Raw genomic sequence first — 14,523 nt, forward strand, 5'->3', positions numbered from 1 at the left:
GGGAAGACGAGACTTACCTGGGTGGGGAGCCCAGCTCCGGGTGGCTGCAGCAGTCATTGTCCTGCCTGGTGGGGTCCACAGGGGGGTTAGGGGAGCATAGCCCTCACACACCAACACTCACAGCCCTGGGGTCCCTCCAGCATCACCCCCCTGCCTGCAGGCGAGCTGCTTTTCAAGGCTGTCTAATGTCTAACGGGGATCAGGTGCTGCAGGAGGAGCTCAGGAGTTACCTCCGGGCACCACACCTGCTCACACCAGTGAGGCACCAGTCACATCCCATCACATCCCAGAGAATAAATCTAGGAAATGCCACGTACTCTGAAAAAGCCGAACTGCAGGCAAAGCGTTGATCAGCTCCCCGGAGTGTAGCCTTAAAAAATAAATTAATTAGAGTTCTGTTGCCGTGTCGTTGTGGAGGAAGCCTCTTGTGATCCAGCCCCGAGACGGGCTCTCCTTGCTCCCTAGTGGGTGGGAAAGGCCGTGCTGCAGGCTGCCCCGTCGCACCCCCATCTTTTCATTTCATTCCCTGGGATTATCTGTGGATATTTTAAAGCAAACAGGATGTGCACGTTTCAATTTAATCCAAAGCAACAGACTCTTTGTGGAAAGAATTGGGCCCAAGGAAGGGAGATGTTTCTCCAAGGATGGAGCAGGAGGAGGGCTGCAACTCACCCTGACCTCTGCTCCTCGTCACTCCTCTGCGGATTTCCAACTTGGACAATAAAGTGCATTTTCTAGCAGAAAGCAAAAGTGTATTGGAAAGTGAGGGTCTGGGGGGGATTTAACGGCAGTTTTCTGCACCGTTTGCATTGCAAAGGACCTGACCTTCCTCTTCCTCACCCTGCTGGGAGCCAGGCGTTGCTCCAGGGAAAATCGTGGGCCTATTTCTGTTGTCGTTTACACTGACATAAATCAGGAATTTACTCAGTTGAAATAAGTGGAACTGCACCAGTATAAAACCAGTGTGAGATCAGAATTACAGTGCTATAAAAGCAGCATGAGATTAGAATCAGCCTCAGTATATTACAGGGATGGTTTGAGGAAAGCCTAGGGAAATCAGTAATATTGGAATTGGAAAAAGAAGAAAAAAAAAAAAAAGGCACGTGATTTCCTGATGATTTGGGAAATCAAATCCTCAAGGCCAGCACTCGTGTTCCTTCCTCCTGCCGAGACGCCTGTACTGGTGAGCAGCTCGGCCAGAATGGTGCTCCTTTATTATTCCTCTGCTGGGTGAAGCAGCTGTGAGACGCTGTGTATGAAGATGCCGTACAAAAATAAATGGAATTGAATTAGGGAAACAACTGAAGTCATTCCTTCTCTGTCCTCACATTAATCCATTTAGGCTGATTCTTTGGGTGCTCCAAGGGGGATTTGCATTACGGCCCTGTCAGTACCCACAGTCCCGTCCTCTCCTCTGAAATGAGCCTTGGCACCTTCTAATTTGATGTCTTTTTATTATCCCCACCCCTCCTGCACGGAGACTTTAAGGGGATTTCTGCAGGACAGCCGGCTTCCCTGGCAGCTTGGATTAAGCTGCGATTTGCTCCAAATCGCAACGAGTGACAACGTCCTAATGAGATTTTGGGGACGTGAATTCAGGGAAGGGAAAACAAATGCTGTCTTTGAAATGAAATAATGACGCGTAAGGCCCGAGATATAATGAGAAGCATATCAGTGGCAATTTGGTTTGTTAATGGAGCCTGTGCATCGATACGCAGCAGCAAGCGCGCTCAGAGGCAGTCGCAGTGATTCCAGCGTCACGGACCTGGCGGAGGCTGGGACAGCATCCCAACCCCGTGCGGGGTTCTGCTGCCCTAAAATTCTTCCTCGTGTTTCCAGGAGGATGAATCCCAGAAAGTCCCAGGGCCCGTGCTGTAAGTAGGTCAGCCTGGATGCTCCTGGCCGCGCTCTCGCCTGGCCCCGCGGTTTCTGTGCCCTGCGGCGAGGATGCAGAGCAAGCAGCCAGCAGCACGAGGAGGGGGCAGAGGCTGCACCCCCCCGGCAGGCACTGCGGAGGGGATCTGGTGGCACAAATGGTTGTAGAAATGTGGGCTGGGATGGCCCAGGCTCCTGCCACGATACCGATGGGCTCCCCATCAGGCTCAGCGTGCTGAGGGACATTTGGAGAGCTGCTCTGCTCCATCCCTGCTTTCCTCCTGCTGAGCCTGTCAGGGCACACTGGGGTGTTCCCACAAACAAGCTGCCTTTGCCAAGTCTTCCTTGCATTATCCCAGGAAAATCAACATCTCTACCTAAAGGGCACAAGCGATTTTGCCTCTGGGTGATGGCAAGGTGCCCTGCTCGTCTCCGCTTGGGGATAGTGCTGCAGCACCAAGTTGAGGGGACTGGCTGCGGGCACTGCTGCTGCTTTTCCTCTTCTGTGTTGGTAAAGACCAGAGGCCTCTCTGAATCATTCGTGAAGAGGTGGGAAACCCCAGAGTCACGCTCAGAGCAGGGTAGCCCCAAGGCAGGAGGTCCCATCCTGCCAGGTCCACTGCAAGGAATGAAAAGTGGCTCTGCCCCCCTGCGTGAGCCACACAATTCTCTTCCTCCTCTGCAGCCCAGGGGTTCCTCTGATCCAGCTCTGGTTTCAGCAAGCCGGAATTTCCCTGTGGAAAAAAAAAAAAAAAAAGAAAATCTCCACCAGAAAATTCCCACTCAGCTCGCGTGGTGCCTGCTGCCGCGTCCCGCTGTCACCCCGCGTCACTCCCGGGGGGGCTGCGGTTTGCTCTCGCAGAGCAATGCCCACCTGGACCATTTGCACCCCCCCCCCCCCCCTCCTCGGCACCAGGGGCTCCAGGATGCGGCCAGGGTTTCGGATCCCCGGCTGCTGACACTGCACAGCTCGACGAGAGAGAGGCGTTGCGCATTCCTCTCCCAAAACCTCTTGCAACCTTCTCTTGGTTTCTTTCCTCCACCAGTCCCGGCCTTCCCGTGCTGACCCTGAGTCCTGGAGAGCAGCAGGGTCTGTAACCCTGCCGTAGCTCTGTTCTGCAGTGCAGTCGGTGCAGGATCAGTCCCGAGCGGTGCTGCGGAGCCCTGGGTGCTGCAATGCCACCGCCGCGGGTGCTGAGCAGCGCAGGTAACGTCCTCTCTTGGCAGTCTGGGAACATCTGTTCTTAATGCAGCTCCAAGCAGCTTTGGATACCACCTTTGTGCGCACCGCAGAAATGCAGTTAATCCAGCCACCGTGTTCTAGGAAATATTATCATCTTAAGTAAAATTTAAGAAATTGTGGAAATTACTAAAGTACAAATCCAGAGGTAACAGCATCCATACAAGGTCCTGCGTGAGCGGCTGGCAGGAGCTCTCGCTGAGATTCACCAGCACTCCCTGCTTCTTTTGCAATATTGTTGTTCCTTTTTAAGGTTATATTTGATTCCAGGTTTTCCCCACCTCGCACTATCCTTGGTGTTGGAGTAACTCCAGACTTGCACTGGGCTTTTGGAAGCAAAGCAGATTTTACAACTGGGAAAGATGCTGTGCAGCTCTTCCCACGTCGCTGTGGATGGCATGGAAAGGCAATAAGCGGGACAGTTTTATTTCCCTTGACCAGTTTTTCTCAAGGATCGATAGCTGCAGAGGCTGTTGCCAGACGAGCCCCCATGAAGTAAATCTTGGCTTCAGATCGGATCACTGCAAGCCGAGGACTGGCTCGTGCTCAGTGTCTCAGCAGGCAGTGAACCTGGAGCTGGTGTAGACGTGGTTCTAGGCTTCGTACAGCTCCAGGTGGTTCTGACCGAAAGGTTGCTTTTGGCACTGACAGTAGGCGATCGTTCCCCAGCACGGCCTAAACACCTCTGCTGCACGGGCAGCACCCCGGTGCGGTGCCAGACCCGGGGCTCCACGGGAGCCCAGCATCCTGCACCCACCTCCCCGATTTATCTGGCATTTTGCTGATGCTCCAGTTTCTCCAATGCATGCTACAGCTTTAGTAGGAGATGGCATTAAATAAAAGCACTTTGAAAGCCAGGGGGGAAAAAGAGGCGATGGGACCAAAGTGGGAAACCCAACCATGTGCGGAGCGAGCCCCAGGCGCAGGACAGCTGGAGGAGCCCAGCAGCACCCTTGAACCCATGGGCCCACTACTGCCACTGCTCCCCAAAGCCAATATTTGTTCCTTCGGGTGCACACACTCAGTTTACAGCCTTGACGAGGCTTTTTACTGACTTGCCAACGAGCGGAGCCCTGTGCGTGGCCAAACTGGGGCGATGGGAGATGCCGGGTTTGCTGTGGAAGCAAAATACAAAATAAAACATTATTACAAATAATAATGCTGCTTGGGAGCTGCACTACACGAGAGCTCAGCATTGTGATTATTGCTTCATTACAGGGCTCTCTCCTGCTAAATCTTTTCTGTTATTAAAGCCGGCTCAATAGGGTCCTGATCCCCGGCTGAAACATCAATATTACTAATAAATAGAAATAACAAGTGAGGTAAAGGGCCAGACAAGAATGACCTGCTTTATGAATTAATGTAGTGAAATCTGGCCATTTTCCTATACCCTTTATATACTACAGGCACACATACAGACTTCATACCCGTTTATTGGACATTGGTGCACTGAAATAAAGCCCGAGCGGTGCTGTAACCTAATTACCGACTTGCTACGAGGTGCCAGGGAAAAAGTCGGGAGCACACATTGCATACGCCCCTGTGGCATTCAGAAACACTCGCTGTTTCTCTCAGCAGCCGGGTGAAATCACCTCTTTCAGCCATGCTTTTTCTCAAATATCCCCTCCTGTCCCCGAAGTGGGGAGCGGAGCAAGCGGCTGCAGCGTGCGAGGTGCTTCGGGTGGAGCCAGGGCTCCTTACGATGGGAATTTTTACTCCATTTTCAGCTCCCTGCATGGTGTTTGGGCCAGGACATGGCTTTGTTAAGGAGCAGGACAGGGGGGATTGTCAACAGGAGACGGGCAATTCGACCCATCTCTGCCTGAGGGTGAGCATATTCCCCACGCACACGAGCGCACGTGCTTGTGGCTATATATATATCCCTCTATATTTGTCTCTATATGTACGTATACAATATATCCCTCCATATTTGTCTCTGTATGTACGTATACAATATATCTGTCTGTATTTGTCCCTATATGTACGTACACATATATCCAGACAGACACGGAGAGGGATCGCGCGGAGGGATCTGTCCACCCGTAATTCTGCCCTGTGATTTTGGCATCCTGGGGGATTATTATCGGGGGGCGTGAAGCAGTCGTGGCCGTGCTGTGCTAGGTGATGTGGTACCGCCGTCACAGCAATGGGGTACCCAGGCACAGCGGGCCGGATCCGGCTCCCAGGGACGCCAGCTGCACCGGCTTTACACCACCGCGGCAGCGAGAGGGGTCCGGCCCCTTCTCCCAGACAGAGGCACGGCGTTGCCTCCATAATTTATAAGCTATTCAAAATTTATCGCTGCGAACAAACTCCGACTACGGAAGGGTTTTAAATCCTTGTTAAGTATTAAAGTGGAAATACCTATGCGAACACAGCGGGCGGGCAGCGGGGAGGGAGCAGCCGGGTGCCCCCTGCCCACCCTTCACCGAGCCTGCCCAGTGCCCCTGCAGCAGAGGACCCGATGGGATTCCTTTTATTTTTTTATCCCATCCCTTTTTTCTTTTTCTTTTTCTTTTTCTTTTTCTTTTTCTTTTTCTTTTTCTTTTTCTTTTTCTTTTTCTTTTTCTTTTTCTTTTTCTTTTTCTTTTTCTTTTTCTTTTTCTTTTTCTTTTTCTTTTTCTTTTTCTTTTTCTTTTTCTTTTTCTTTCTTTCTTGCTTGCTTTCTTGCTTTCTTTTTTCCTTTCCTTCTTTCTTTCTTTCTTTCTCTTTCTTTTTCCTTCTCTTTCTATCTTTCTATCTTTCTCTTTCTTTCTCTTTCTTTCTTTCTTTCTTTCTTTCTTTCTTTCTTTCTTTCTTTCTTTTTCTTCCTTCCTTCTTCTTCCTTCCTTCCTTCCTTCCTTCCTTCCTTCCTTCCTTCCTTCCTTCCTTTCTTTCTTCCTTTCCACTTTTTCCCTTTCCCTTCCTCCTCTGCCATTTTGCCAGGGAAGGGAGTCCCGGGTCAGGAGCAGGTCGGGGGCCGGCCGTGCCCCCCCTGCTGCCCCCTCCCCGGGGCAGAGCCCCCCGGGCTGACAGAGCCATACAACCCCTTGTCACCCGCCAGTGACGAATCGGCCCGGGCTGACACCGAGGGATGCAGGAGGCTCTTCCTGCGCTGATGCAGGGCCGAATCGGGCCCCGGGGTGCTGAGGGGTGCGGGTGGTGGCACCGGGCAGGACGGCGAGGTGGGGCTCAGGTGGCCGAGCCAGGGACACCCTGAGCCAGGGACGGTGTTTGGGGTCCGGGTGGGGGCAAATTTAATAAGTCCTACGGCGGCCTCCTCCCGGAGCTCGGCTTAATGGGATGCCAGAGACGACAGGGTTGCCTCTATCTGCTCATTCCCCGGGCCTGGGGAACCATCCATCTTGCTCTAACCCTATTTTAAAAAAATATAAAAGGAAAGAAAAGGAGGGGGTGGGGGAGAAAGAAAAATGATAAATCTGTTCAGGGCTTTTGTTTGCCTGCGATTCCTGTAAAGGACAAAAAAATGAAATAAAAGCCAGGCCCATTTTTTCCCCGCTTGGTGTTGCCATGGGATAGAAAGCCCCCCGTTCTCAGGAGTGCAGTGCCTTTGGGGAGGGGAAAAAAAAAAACCTCATTAACGTTATGAGTTGCATCTGTTCCCCGGGTCTGGGTCACTTCCAGCCCGCCAGCTCTCCCACTGCCTGCCTCCCCCCTCTGCACGCATTCCCATCGCTAATTCCTTCGGCCACCCGTGCCCTCGGCAAGCAAAGGGGAGCCCTGCACCCCCTGCTCGGGCTCCCAGGCTGCGGCCACCGTGCTGTTTGCTGGGCAGGGGCTGAGCAGGGGCTGCGAGCATCTCTGCGAGGGGAGACGTTCATCCCAGGTCGTGTCTGTGCTGGCAGGGGAGGGGATTCACGTTTTGGTGACACCGTGGGCAGCAGGAGTTGGAGCAGATGATGCAGGACGCCCGTCCTCCCTACCTCCTGCTGGGACCACTGGGCCTGCCCGGTGCAAACCCTTCTCCGAGCTTCCTCACCGTGCACGCCAGGCTCCCGGGCTCTCCCCACTTCACAATAAGAGACAATACAGCCAGAAACAGGGCAGGGAGCAGGGGATTTTCTTACCCGGAGGTGACTCCGATCTACCCAGCTCTCGTTTCCAGGCTATTTATAAATGAAGCTGCTGGCCGGGGCTGCTTGTGGTGCACGCCGAGCCCCAGCACCGCGTGCACGGCTTCCCCCAGCTGCTGCTGGGAGAGCTTTGCGGGACGGATCCTGTGCCGTGCCAAGCTGTGCCGTGCCATGCCAAGCTGTGCCGTGCCATGCCAAGCTGTGCCGTGCCATGCCATGCTGTGTCACCCTGACTAGGGACACTCTCAGCAAGGCCAGGGCTCAGCGTGGGCTTGCAACCATGGGGAGGCATCCAAACGGTGCTCACGGTGCCGTCGAATTCTTCACTGGAAAGCCAAGCAGCAGCTGTGCCTGCGAGCCACGAGGAGAAGCACGCGCAAAAAGCCTGTTCTGCACACTCTGGGGATCATTGGGTAACACCGAGGCTCGCAGGTATCGGTTTGCTGGATCATGTGCAAAAGGTTTCACGGTCTTTATTATAAACACTATAAATAGGTTTGTGGTTCTTCTTTGAGTTTGAGAACAAAAGGCTGTTTCATTATCATTAAACTTGCGTTTGAGCTGCTCTGTGACTGGGTGTCTGGCTTTTTATTGCAAGCCAGGACTTTCAAAAGCTCCTTAAATGTTAATGTCACCTTTAAAACAACAGCGGTGAGGCCTTTGATCAGCAGAGCCAGTCACTTCTTGCATCTGAAGTCAGAACCAGCCACTGACTGATCTCAGGATTTTAATATTTCCCCCTTCCCCTGCTGACCCCCGACAGCAGGAGAGAAGCTGGGCTTTGATCACACCTGATTTTTAAGCCATCGCAAGGACCTGCGGCTTAAAGCAGACGTTCAGAGCCGGGTTTCCACGGCTCGATGTGATGGAGGAGAGCAGGGCACGGCTGCCCCATCCAGGCAGCGCACAGCTGGTCCTGCAAGTCACCCGGCCACGCTGTCCCTGCAACAGGTTTGGGGACAGGAGAGGGGTCCAGTCCACCCCAGCTATTGTGGACCTGCAAAGTCCCCCAGGAGATATGGCCTGGGCCACCAGCAGCATCCCCAAGTCTTCTCTGCAGATGCATCCCTGCAACTTAGAGGCCAGGGCTGGGTAGGGCCACCTCAAAACCTTTCCATTCTCGTGGCACCAGCATCTCCCTTCACCAAAAGTCCGCAGCGAGACTTGCTCAGCATCATCCGCTGCCCTTGTCCCCGTCCCCTCTGCTCTTTGAGGCCGGCTGCCCCGCACATGCCCACGCTCCTGGCCACCACCTCTGCTGTGCCTGCGTTTGTTGTGCCGGGGAAAGGGTCACACACACTGCTCCGAGAGCAGGAGGGAGCCGAGCGCCGGAGGAAAGCACATTTCAGGTTCGATTAATGCCATCCACAGCAAAGGCGGGTGTGCGGGTGCTGGTTCGGGTACAAGGATATGTTTGCAGAGATAAGTGTGAGTGTAACCTGATGACACAAGTTGCCTGCTTTCAAATGTCAGGCAAAGTTCATGCAGCCCATGTGAAACGAGTTAAAATTTAACAGAAATCTGCAAAGTGTTGCGTTGTAATTGAATCCATGATGCAGACGGGAAGCATGTTCAGACACATCCCAAATTTGCCTGAACCGTAATATTCTTCTTGAAAAACGTTGATTTCAAGGAGGCTGCTGCTGCTCGATACATGCGCACCCCCCTCCTTCCCCTTTTTGGTGGAGAAAACTCTGCCTGAAAACTTCTGAGTCATTCTGCATCGGTTTTGATGTGTCAAAATTGCTTTAAAAATCCCAGCTGAAGCAGCAGCAAGGAGAGCTCAGCTCAGGCACACGCAGACAAATGCAAAGAGCTGCAAAGCTGCACCGCGCCAGGCTCCACGGGGTGACCAACACTCCTCTCAGCTGCACCCTCACGCTAGGAAGGAAAAAGGCTTCTTGGCTTCTTGACGCCGCGATGTGGCTTTGTGTTGTTTTTTCTCTTTTCTGGCCGCTAATTCTCCCTTTGTCCCGGCGTGGTGGGGTGCAAATTTCTTAGGGCTTTAGAAATGGAAAGTTGCTCTGTTGGTTTTGGGCTCCATTTCCATGGCTGCAGCGGCGAGCTCAGCCCCGCTCTCGCTGCAGCCCTCCCTGGTCCTCGGGCCAAGCAGGCAGCGGAGGCCAGATGGGAGCAGCACAGCCCATCCCTGGGCTCACACAGGGTGCCACGACCCTCTCTTCATTGCTCCCCCTTCTCTTAATTGGGCAGAATTTTTTTTCTTCTTTTTTTTTTTTTTTCTCCCTTTCCCCTCGTCCCTTGCTGCGCTTTGTGAGCCAAATCCGGCTCAGGTCCTGCGGCACAGAGCTGAGCGCCAGCCACAGAAACCGCCGTGGCACAGCAAGGTGGAGGGCGCAGGAGAGATGGGCACCGTGCTCCGACTCACCTGGAGGTTTTTTGCCCCTGTATTTTCTATTTAGGAATTTATTGCACCACCCGATTGACAGAACTGAGAAGAAAGGATAAGTTACTGCCTGTCGCAGGCTGGACTAACCGAAGGCAGCAGTGGCACCGCCACTGGGAGCCAGGGCTGGGAAGTGGCTGCTCCTTCCCCAGCACCACTCTGCCCGCACAGCATCCCCATGGGGGTAGCTCTAGGTTATTCGCTGCCCCTCACCGGCAGATTAAACCTCGGGGCTTCCTTGTGATGCTGATGGTGGTGCTTCTTGCTGTCCCTGCCGGCTCCCTGCGGGGCGCAGGAGGCTCGGAGGAAAGCTGAAGGTATGGCAGACCCTTGTGTGCTCTACTCTGCAAGGGCTTTTCATAAGAGAGCTAAAAACAAATTTAGCACTTAATGCTCTGAAGAGTAAACACTTAAATGCCCTATCATCTGCCCAAGTGCTTTGTTTATTATTCAGAGAAGCCAAACTGAAGCCGTTTTCCATGGAGATGTAGTACCTCCTTCAGATTAGCCTGCCTAATTAGATCCTGGTTGCACAGCGCTTCGCTCGGGAAGAGGTGCTGATGAGGGGAAGGCGAACAATTGCTCCCAGATGCTGAGCCTTGGCTCCGGCTGCCTGGGCACCCCAGTGTGCCGGGCACCATTCGGGGACCAGCCTGGGAGGACCAGGAGGCTGAGCATCCCCAGCTCTGGGACAGCCTTGGAGGGGACAAGGGACAACCCCCAGCCACCAGCTGCAGATGCCTGCAGGTACAAATTGGACCTCAGGCAAGGGCCAGCAGCTTTCCATGAGTTATTTGTCCCTGGGCTTAAAATGAGGAGGGAAGAAGCCGGTTGAGGTACTAAGCAGTGGCAAATGCCACTCATGAATGGTGGCTGCCGTGAGCAGTACTCCCCGAAGCATAAAAACTCCAGCCTCCCATTTATAAGCTATTAAAGCTGTTACATCCCATAATGGACATCCTCAGGTGAAGGAGACAAACAACGGAAAATGCTGAAATGCGACCGCAAAGCTAGACACAATAACAGACACGGCACAAGAAGGATATGACATGGGGAGACAAACAGGAGCAAAATTTATGTCACCGGAGATTACAAGGGCATCGTATATCACCGACGGAGACGGGCTCCGAGCACCAGCGCGAGGAAAAGCCTCACCTTTCAGAGAAAAACCTCCGAGCAACAACAACGGCCAAGGAAAAGAGCAGAGCCGCGTCCCTTGGCAGCACGTGTGCCTGGGGAGCGCTGGAGGACTCGGGAGCAAAGAGAGGGAGATGCAAAAATGACACGTGGCCACCTGCGTGGTGCTTAGTGTGATAACACCCACTGATCCCGGGCTTTTAGTGGCAAAAGGATAGGAAGTGTTTAGTGAGGAGCTAGCAGGCACCCGTGCGGTGACATGAAGGCTGCTCGGGTTGGCACCCCCTGGTCAGAAAGTGAGTGTTTTGGCCCCAAAAGGTTAACCCTGTTGGTTTTCGCCCTGCCCATCACACGCTGCCACCCCACTGCCCCCGTAGCACCGAGCAACTCCACAGTCAGGCTCTGGCTGAAGGGTTTGGCAAGGGGAAGGCAAAGGCTGAGCACATCTAAGCCCAAAACTTGCCACGAATCCTAGCCTACCTGATGAGAAAGGTCACGAGCAATCGAGAACAGGTCCATCTCATGGCAGCCCTCTTGGGAACGACTCTAAAAATGCCATGCGCCCCTGCTGAGAGAGTCTGGAGAGGAAGGTTTTATCAACAGCTCGTGGGGATTGGCAGTTCCTGCATCATCTGCCTCATGTGCACCCAAAAAACCTGTAAGTAGCCATGACAATTCAGGAGCAGCAGAAGGGTGTTGCCCTTTGGTTGGATTTTGTGTGATGTGAGTACTTTGGACTTTGTTTAATGCCACAACGAATTGCCGGCTGCTCGTCTTCCAGCCCAGAACCTTATTTTATTGTTTGGTATGAACATTTGCATACGTGCGATATCTGCCGTGCTGCAGAGCACCCCAGCCCTGCACCTCAGAACTGCTCTTGCAGGAATCAAAAACCATCAGGAGAGGCTGGATATGGCCATTGCCATACCATAGGCGGGCAAAGGGAGGATTTCCAAGCAATCGTTGCCTGTGGTCACAAAACAAGCCCAGTTTCCAATCATTTCTGGTGCAGGCAGGGCCGCTGCCAGCCCGCCCCGGGTTAAGCAGAGAGGAAGGGCTGCCTCTTGCTCCGCTGTGCCTGCCAGGCAGGAGGAGTCCCAGCAGCAGCCCGCGATGGAACGGGATTTAAGCATCAACCTGAAGCAGAGTGACTGCTGCAGGAACAGAGGAGTCCTGCAGGACTCGTCTGCTCGGCTGTAAGTCACCCGCAACTCCCAGCTCTCATTATTTCACTCCCAGCCAGTACACCAGCAGTCGTACTTCAGAGCGAAAACTGTCCTACTTTCAAAAAACTGAATGCAAGACGTGCTTCAGATCCCTATTGTCATGTGCGTGTGCTTCCAGTCAAATAGACCTCCCCCGGTCTGGAAGATTTCCCTCCGCTCCTGGCTTAGAGGAGCTGCACCAGGCACTTGCCCCAGAGCCATAAATTGCCAGCGAGGCAGGGGCAAGATTACTTCACTGCTGGATGAACTCACCGCTGGGGCATTTCGGCCCTTTGTTAAGTGCTCCCCTCCGCGGGCTGGCTCTGTCACCGGCTCCGTGGGGATGGGACACCCTCAACCTCCCCATCACCAATAAAAAATGCCTTTTCTCCCGCAGCCGCACAAAGCGGCGGCTCTGCCTCTTCGCCCAGAGGCCAGCGGCACGGCGAAGCCCCCGTCCTTCCCCCTCGCACGCAGAGATATTGCATTCATTCATCTCGGGGGCCGCAGCGTGCTCGCAGCCTGACAATATATTATGGTGATGTAGGTCTTCATTTCGCGCTGTCAGGGACTATAACAACTGTATCTATTACCCAGGGGGGCTAACGGGGCAGCTTTCCCCGAGCTCGGCGACCTGAGCCCAGGGTAATATCACCGGGGGTCCCCTGCCCCTGTCCTGCGCGGCGCCAGGAGGAGGGGGCAGCGGCCGGTGGTCCTGGCATGGGACGGGCGCAGGGAGGCAGGAGATGGATGGCTCCGAGCGCCGCGAGCACAATGAAGCAATTCCACCCAGCAGAGGCTCATCAATCGCCGGGCTCCGGCGCGGCATCCCCGCCGCTCGGCCGCGGCTCGCCCGGGCGATAGCCCAGGTGTGTGGCTGTCATGGAGATAAAAGAGGCTTAATTAAGACCCAATAAGCTAAGTGATTTGTTATCTTGGTGCAATATATTACTCCAGCCTATCGATCCCAGAAATGCACGTGTCCGAGGGCCGCTGACAAGGCCCCATCCCTCCCTGGCGAATACATGCCCGGCACGCCAGCCCCGGCTGCTTGCTGCAGGCAGGGGACAGGGACCAGCCCGCAGCAGCTCACTGCTTGTGTACGCACAGAAATATCAGGATTTGCTTCTCCCGAAGGAAGGAGTTGCTGAAACCTGGTGATGCTCAGCTTTGCCTGAAGGCCAGCACCAGCAGTGGGCACGGCACGGGGGCTTGGTATGCCGGGACCAGGGTTTTATACCTTGTCCTTGCGGAAACTCCAGCGTATTCCAGAGCCTTGGAGGCTTCTCTTGAAAGCTGCACTACTTTTCTGCTCCCGAAGCTGGCCTGTGCCATGTGCACCAAAATGAAATGGCCACAAGCTGGTCTCCACACCACGAGCCCTCCTAAATCTGCTTGCAGCTGAGCTTAAGGACAACATTCCCTGGTAGCATCATTTGCAAGTCTGTGCTACCTGCAAGCTGCAGTGCCACACTGGGACTGTCCTGTTCAGCATTACCTTGGCAGCTGCCCAGGAAGGTCCCCAGCCCGGGCAGGTGGGACAGACACTGGAGCAGGAGCAGGTCTGGAAAATGAGAAAAAAGCCAGTTTCCATAAACCAGCCACAGCTCGTGTCCCCGTCCCCAGCAGGTTGATGTCCCCCGAGCACTCAGCTGGACTCTGCACACCCCAGCATAGCGTGCCCGCGACCGTGGCATTTCAAACCAGCCAGCACCGTGCTTCCCCTGAGCTTCCAAAATGCTCCCTTCCCTTCCCAGCCCAAACCAAACCATTTATTTTTCAAAACTTTAAGGCAGGGGAGTGAGGGGGAGAGGGAGGGGAAACCAATTCATTTAACATTCAAAATGTTAAACCGCTCAAGAAGCTCTTTGATCTTTTGAGGTTTTGCTGCAAAGGGAACACCCTTTCCCCATTGGTTTACTGACTCACGCTTATTACTTCAATGCAGAAATATCCTTTATGTCAAGTGTATAAATATCCAGCTCTAAGCCTCAGAAGCCTTTTCCTTTTTTCCTTTTTGTGTCTGTCTGTCTTTCTCTTTTTTTGCAGAAGCGTGTTTCGTGCTCCCCTGGAGCTGCCTGCACTCTCTCGCAGTCGCTGTGGCCCCTGGCTGCATCCAGGGCTTCCCAGCAGGAAAGCTGGGTGCTGTGCGGGGGTGCCCTGCTCCCTGGGGTGCACCCTGCCCAGTGCCATCCTCCCCAAACCTCCCAAAGCACGGTAGCGGGCTCCATGCAGCCCTGGGAAAGCAGACAGAAGGCAGGAGCAGGGAAGATGGTAGAAGAGATTCGCAACGCAGCCCTGTTTCACGGGAGGATCCCGGCACGCCCCTATTTACAGGGACGCGCATCTGCTGGGAGATGCTGCCTGCCCCCCAAATTCCGAGGAACGGTCGTAAAAAGGGGCGTGAGCCCGCCGAGCCCCAGCACTCCCATGTTTTCTGCCCGCACCGCTGGCACCGCCGGGCTGCGGCTGGGGTTCAAAGTGGCCACAGGTGCCGAGGAAGGCCCCGGGGCAGAGCCGCGGCTGGCACGCGATGCCTTCGGCGCCCACGCGCCCGCCACCCAGACCTCCCGCAGCGGGGTCTGGAGC

General features: G+C 54.3%; 1 protein-coding gene across 1 annotated transcript in view; it reads right to left on the minus strand.

Annotated features, from left to right (window-relative positions):
- The window catches only part of RXRA (retinoid X receptor alpha), a 107,629-nt gene extending 106,189 nt beyond the window's left edge, over positions 1-1,440 (minus strand). The window contains exon 1 of the mRNA XM_080561671.1: positions 18-1,440. Within this exon, the coding sequence (XP_080417797.1) occupies positions 18-57 (40 nt within the window). The 5' untranslated portion in view covers positions 58-1,440. The remainder of the gene's footprint in view (positions 1-17) is intronic.
- Positions 1,441-14,523: the final 13,083 nt, after the last annotated feature.

This window comes from Anser brachyrhynchus (genome assembly GCF_964034855.1).
Source record: "Anser brachyrhynchus genome assembly, chromosome: 19".
Lineage (NCBI taxonomy): Eukaryota > Metazoa > Chordata > Aves > Anseriformes > Anatidae > Anser > Anser brachyrhynchus.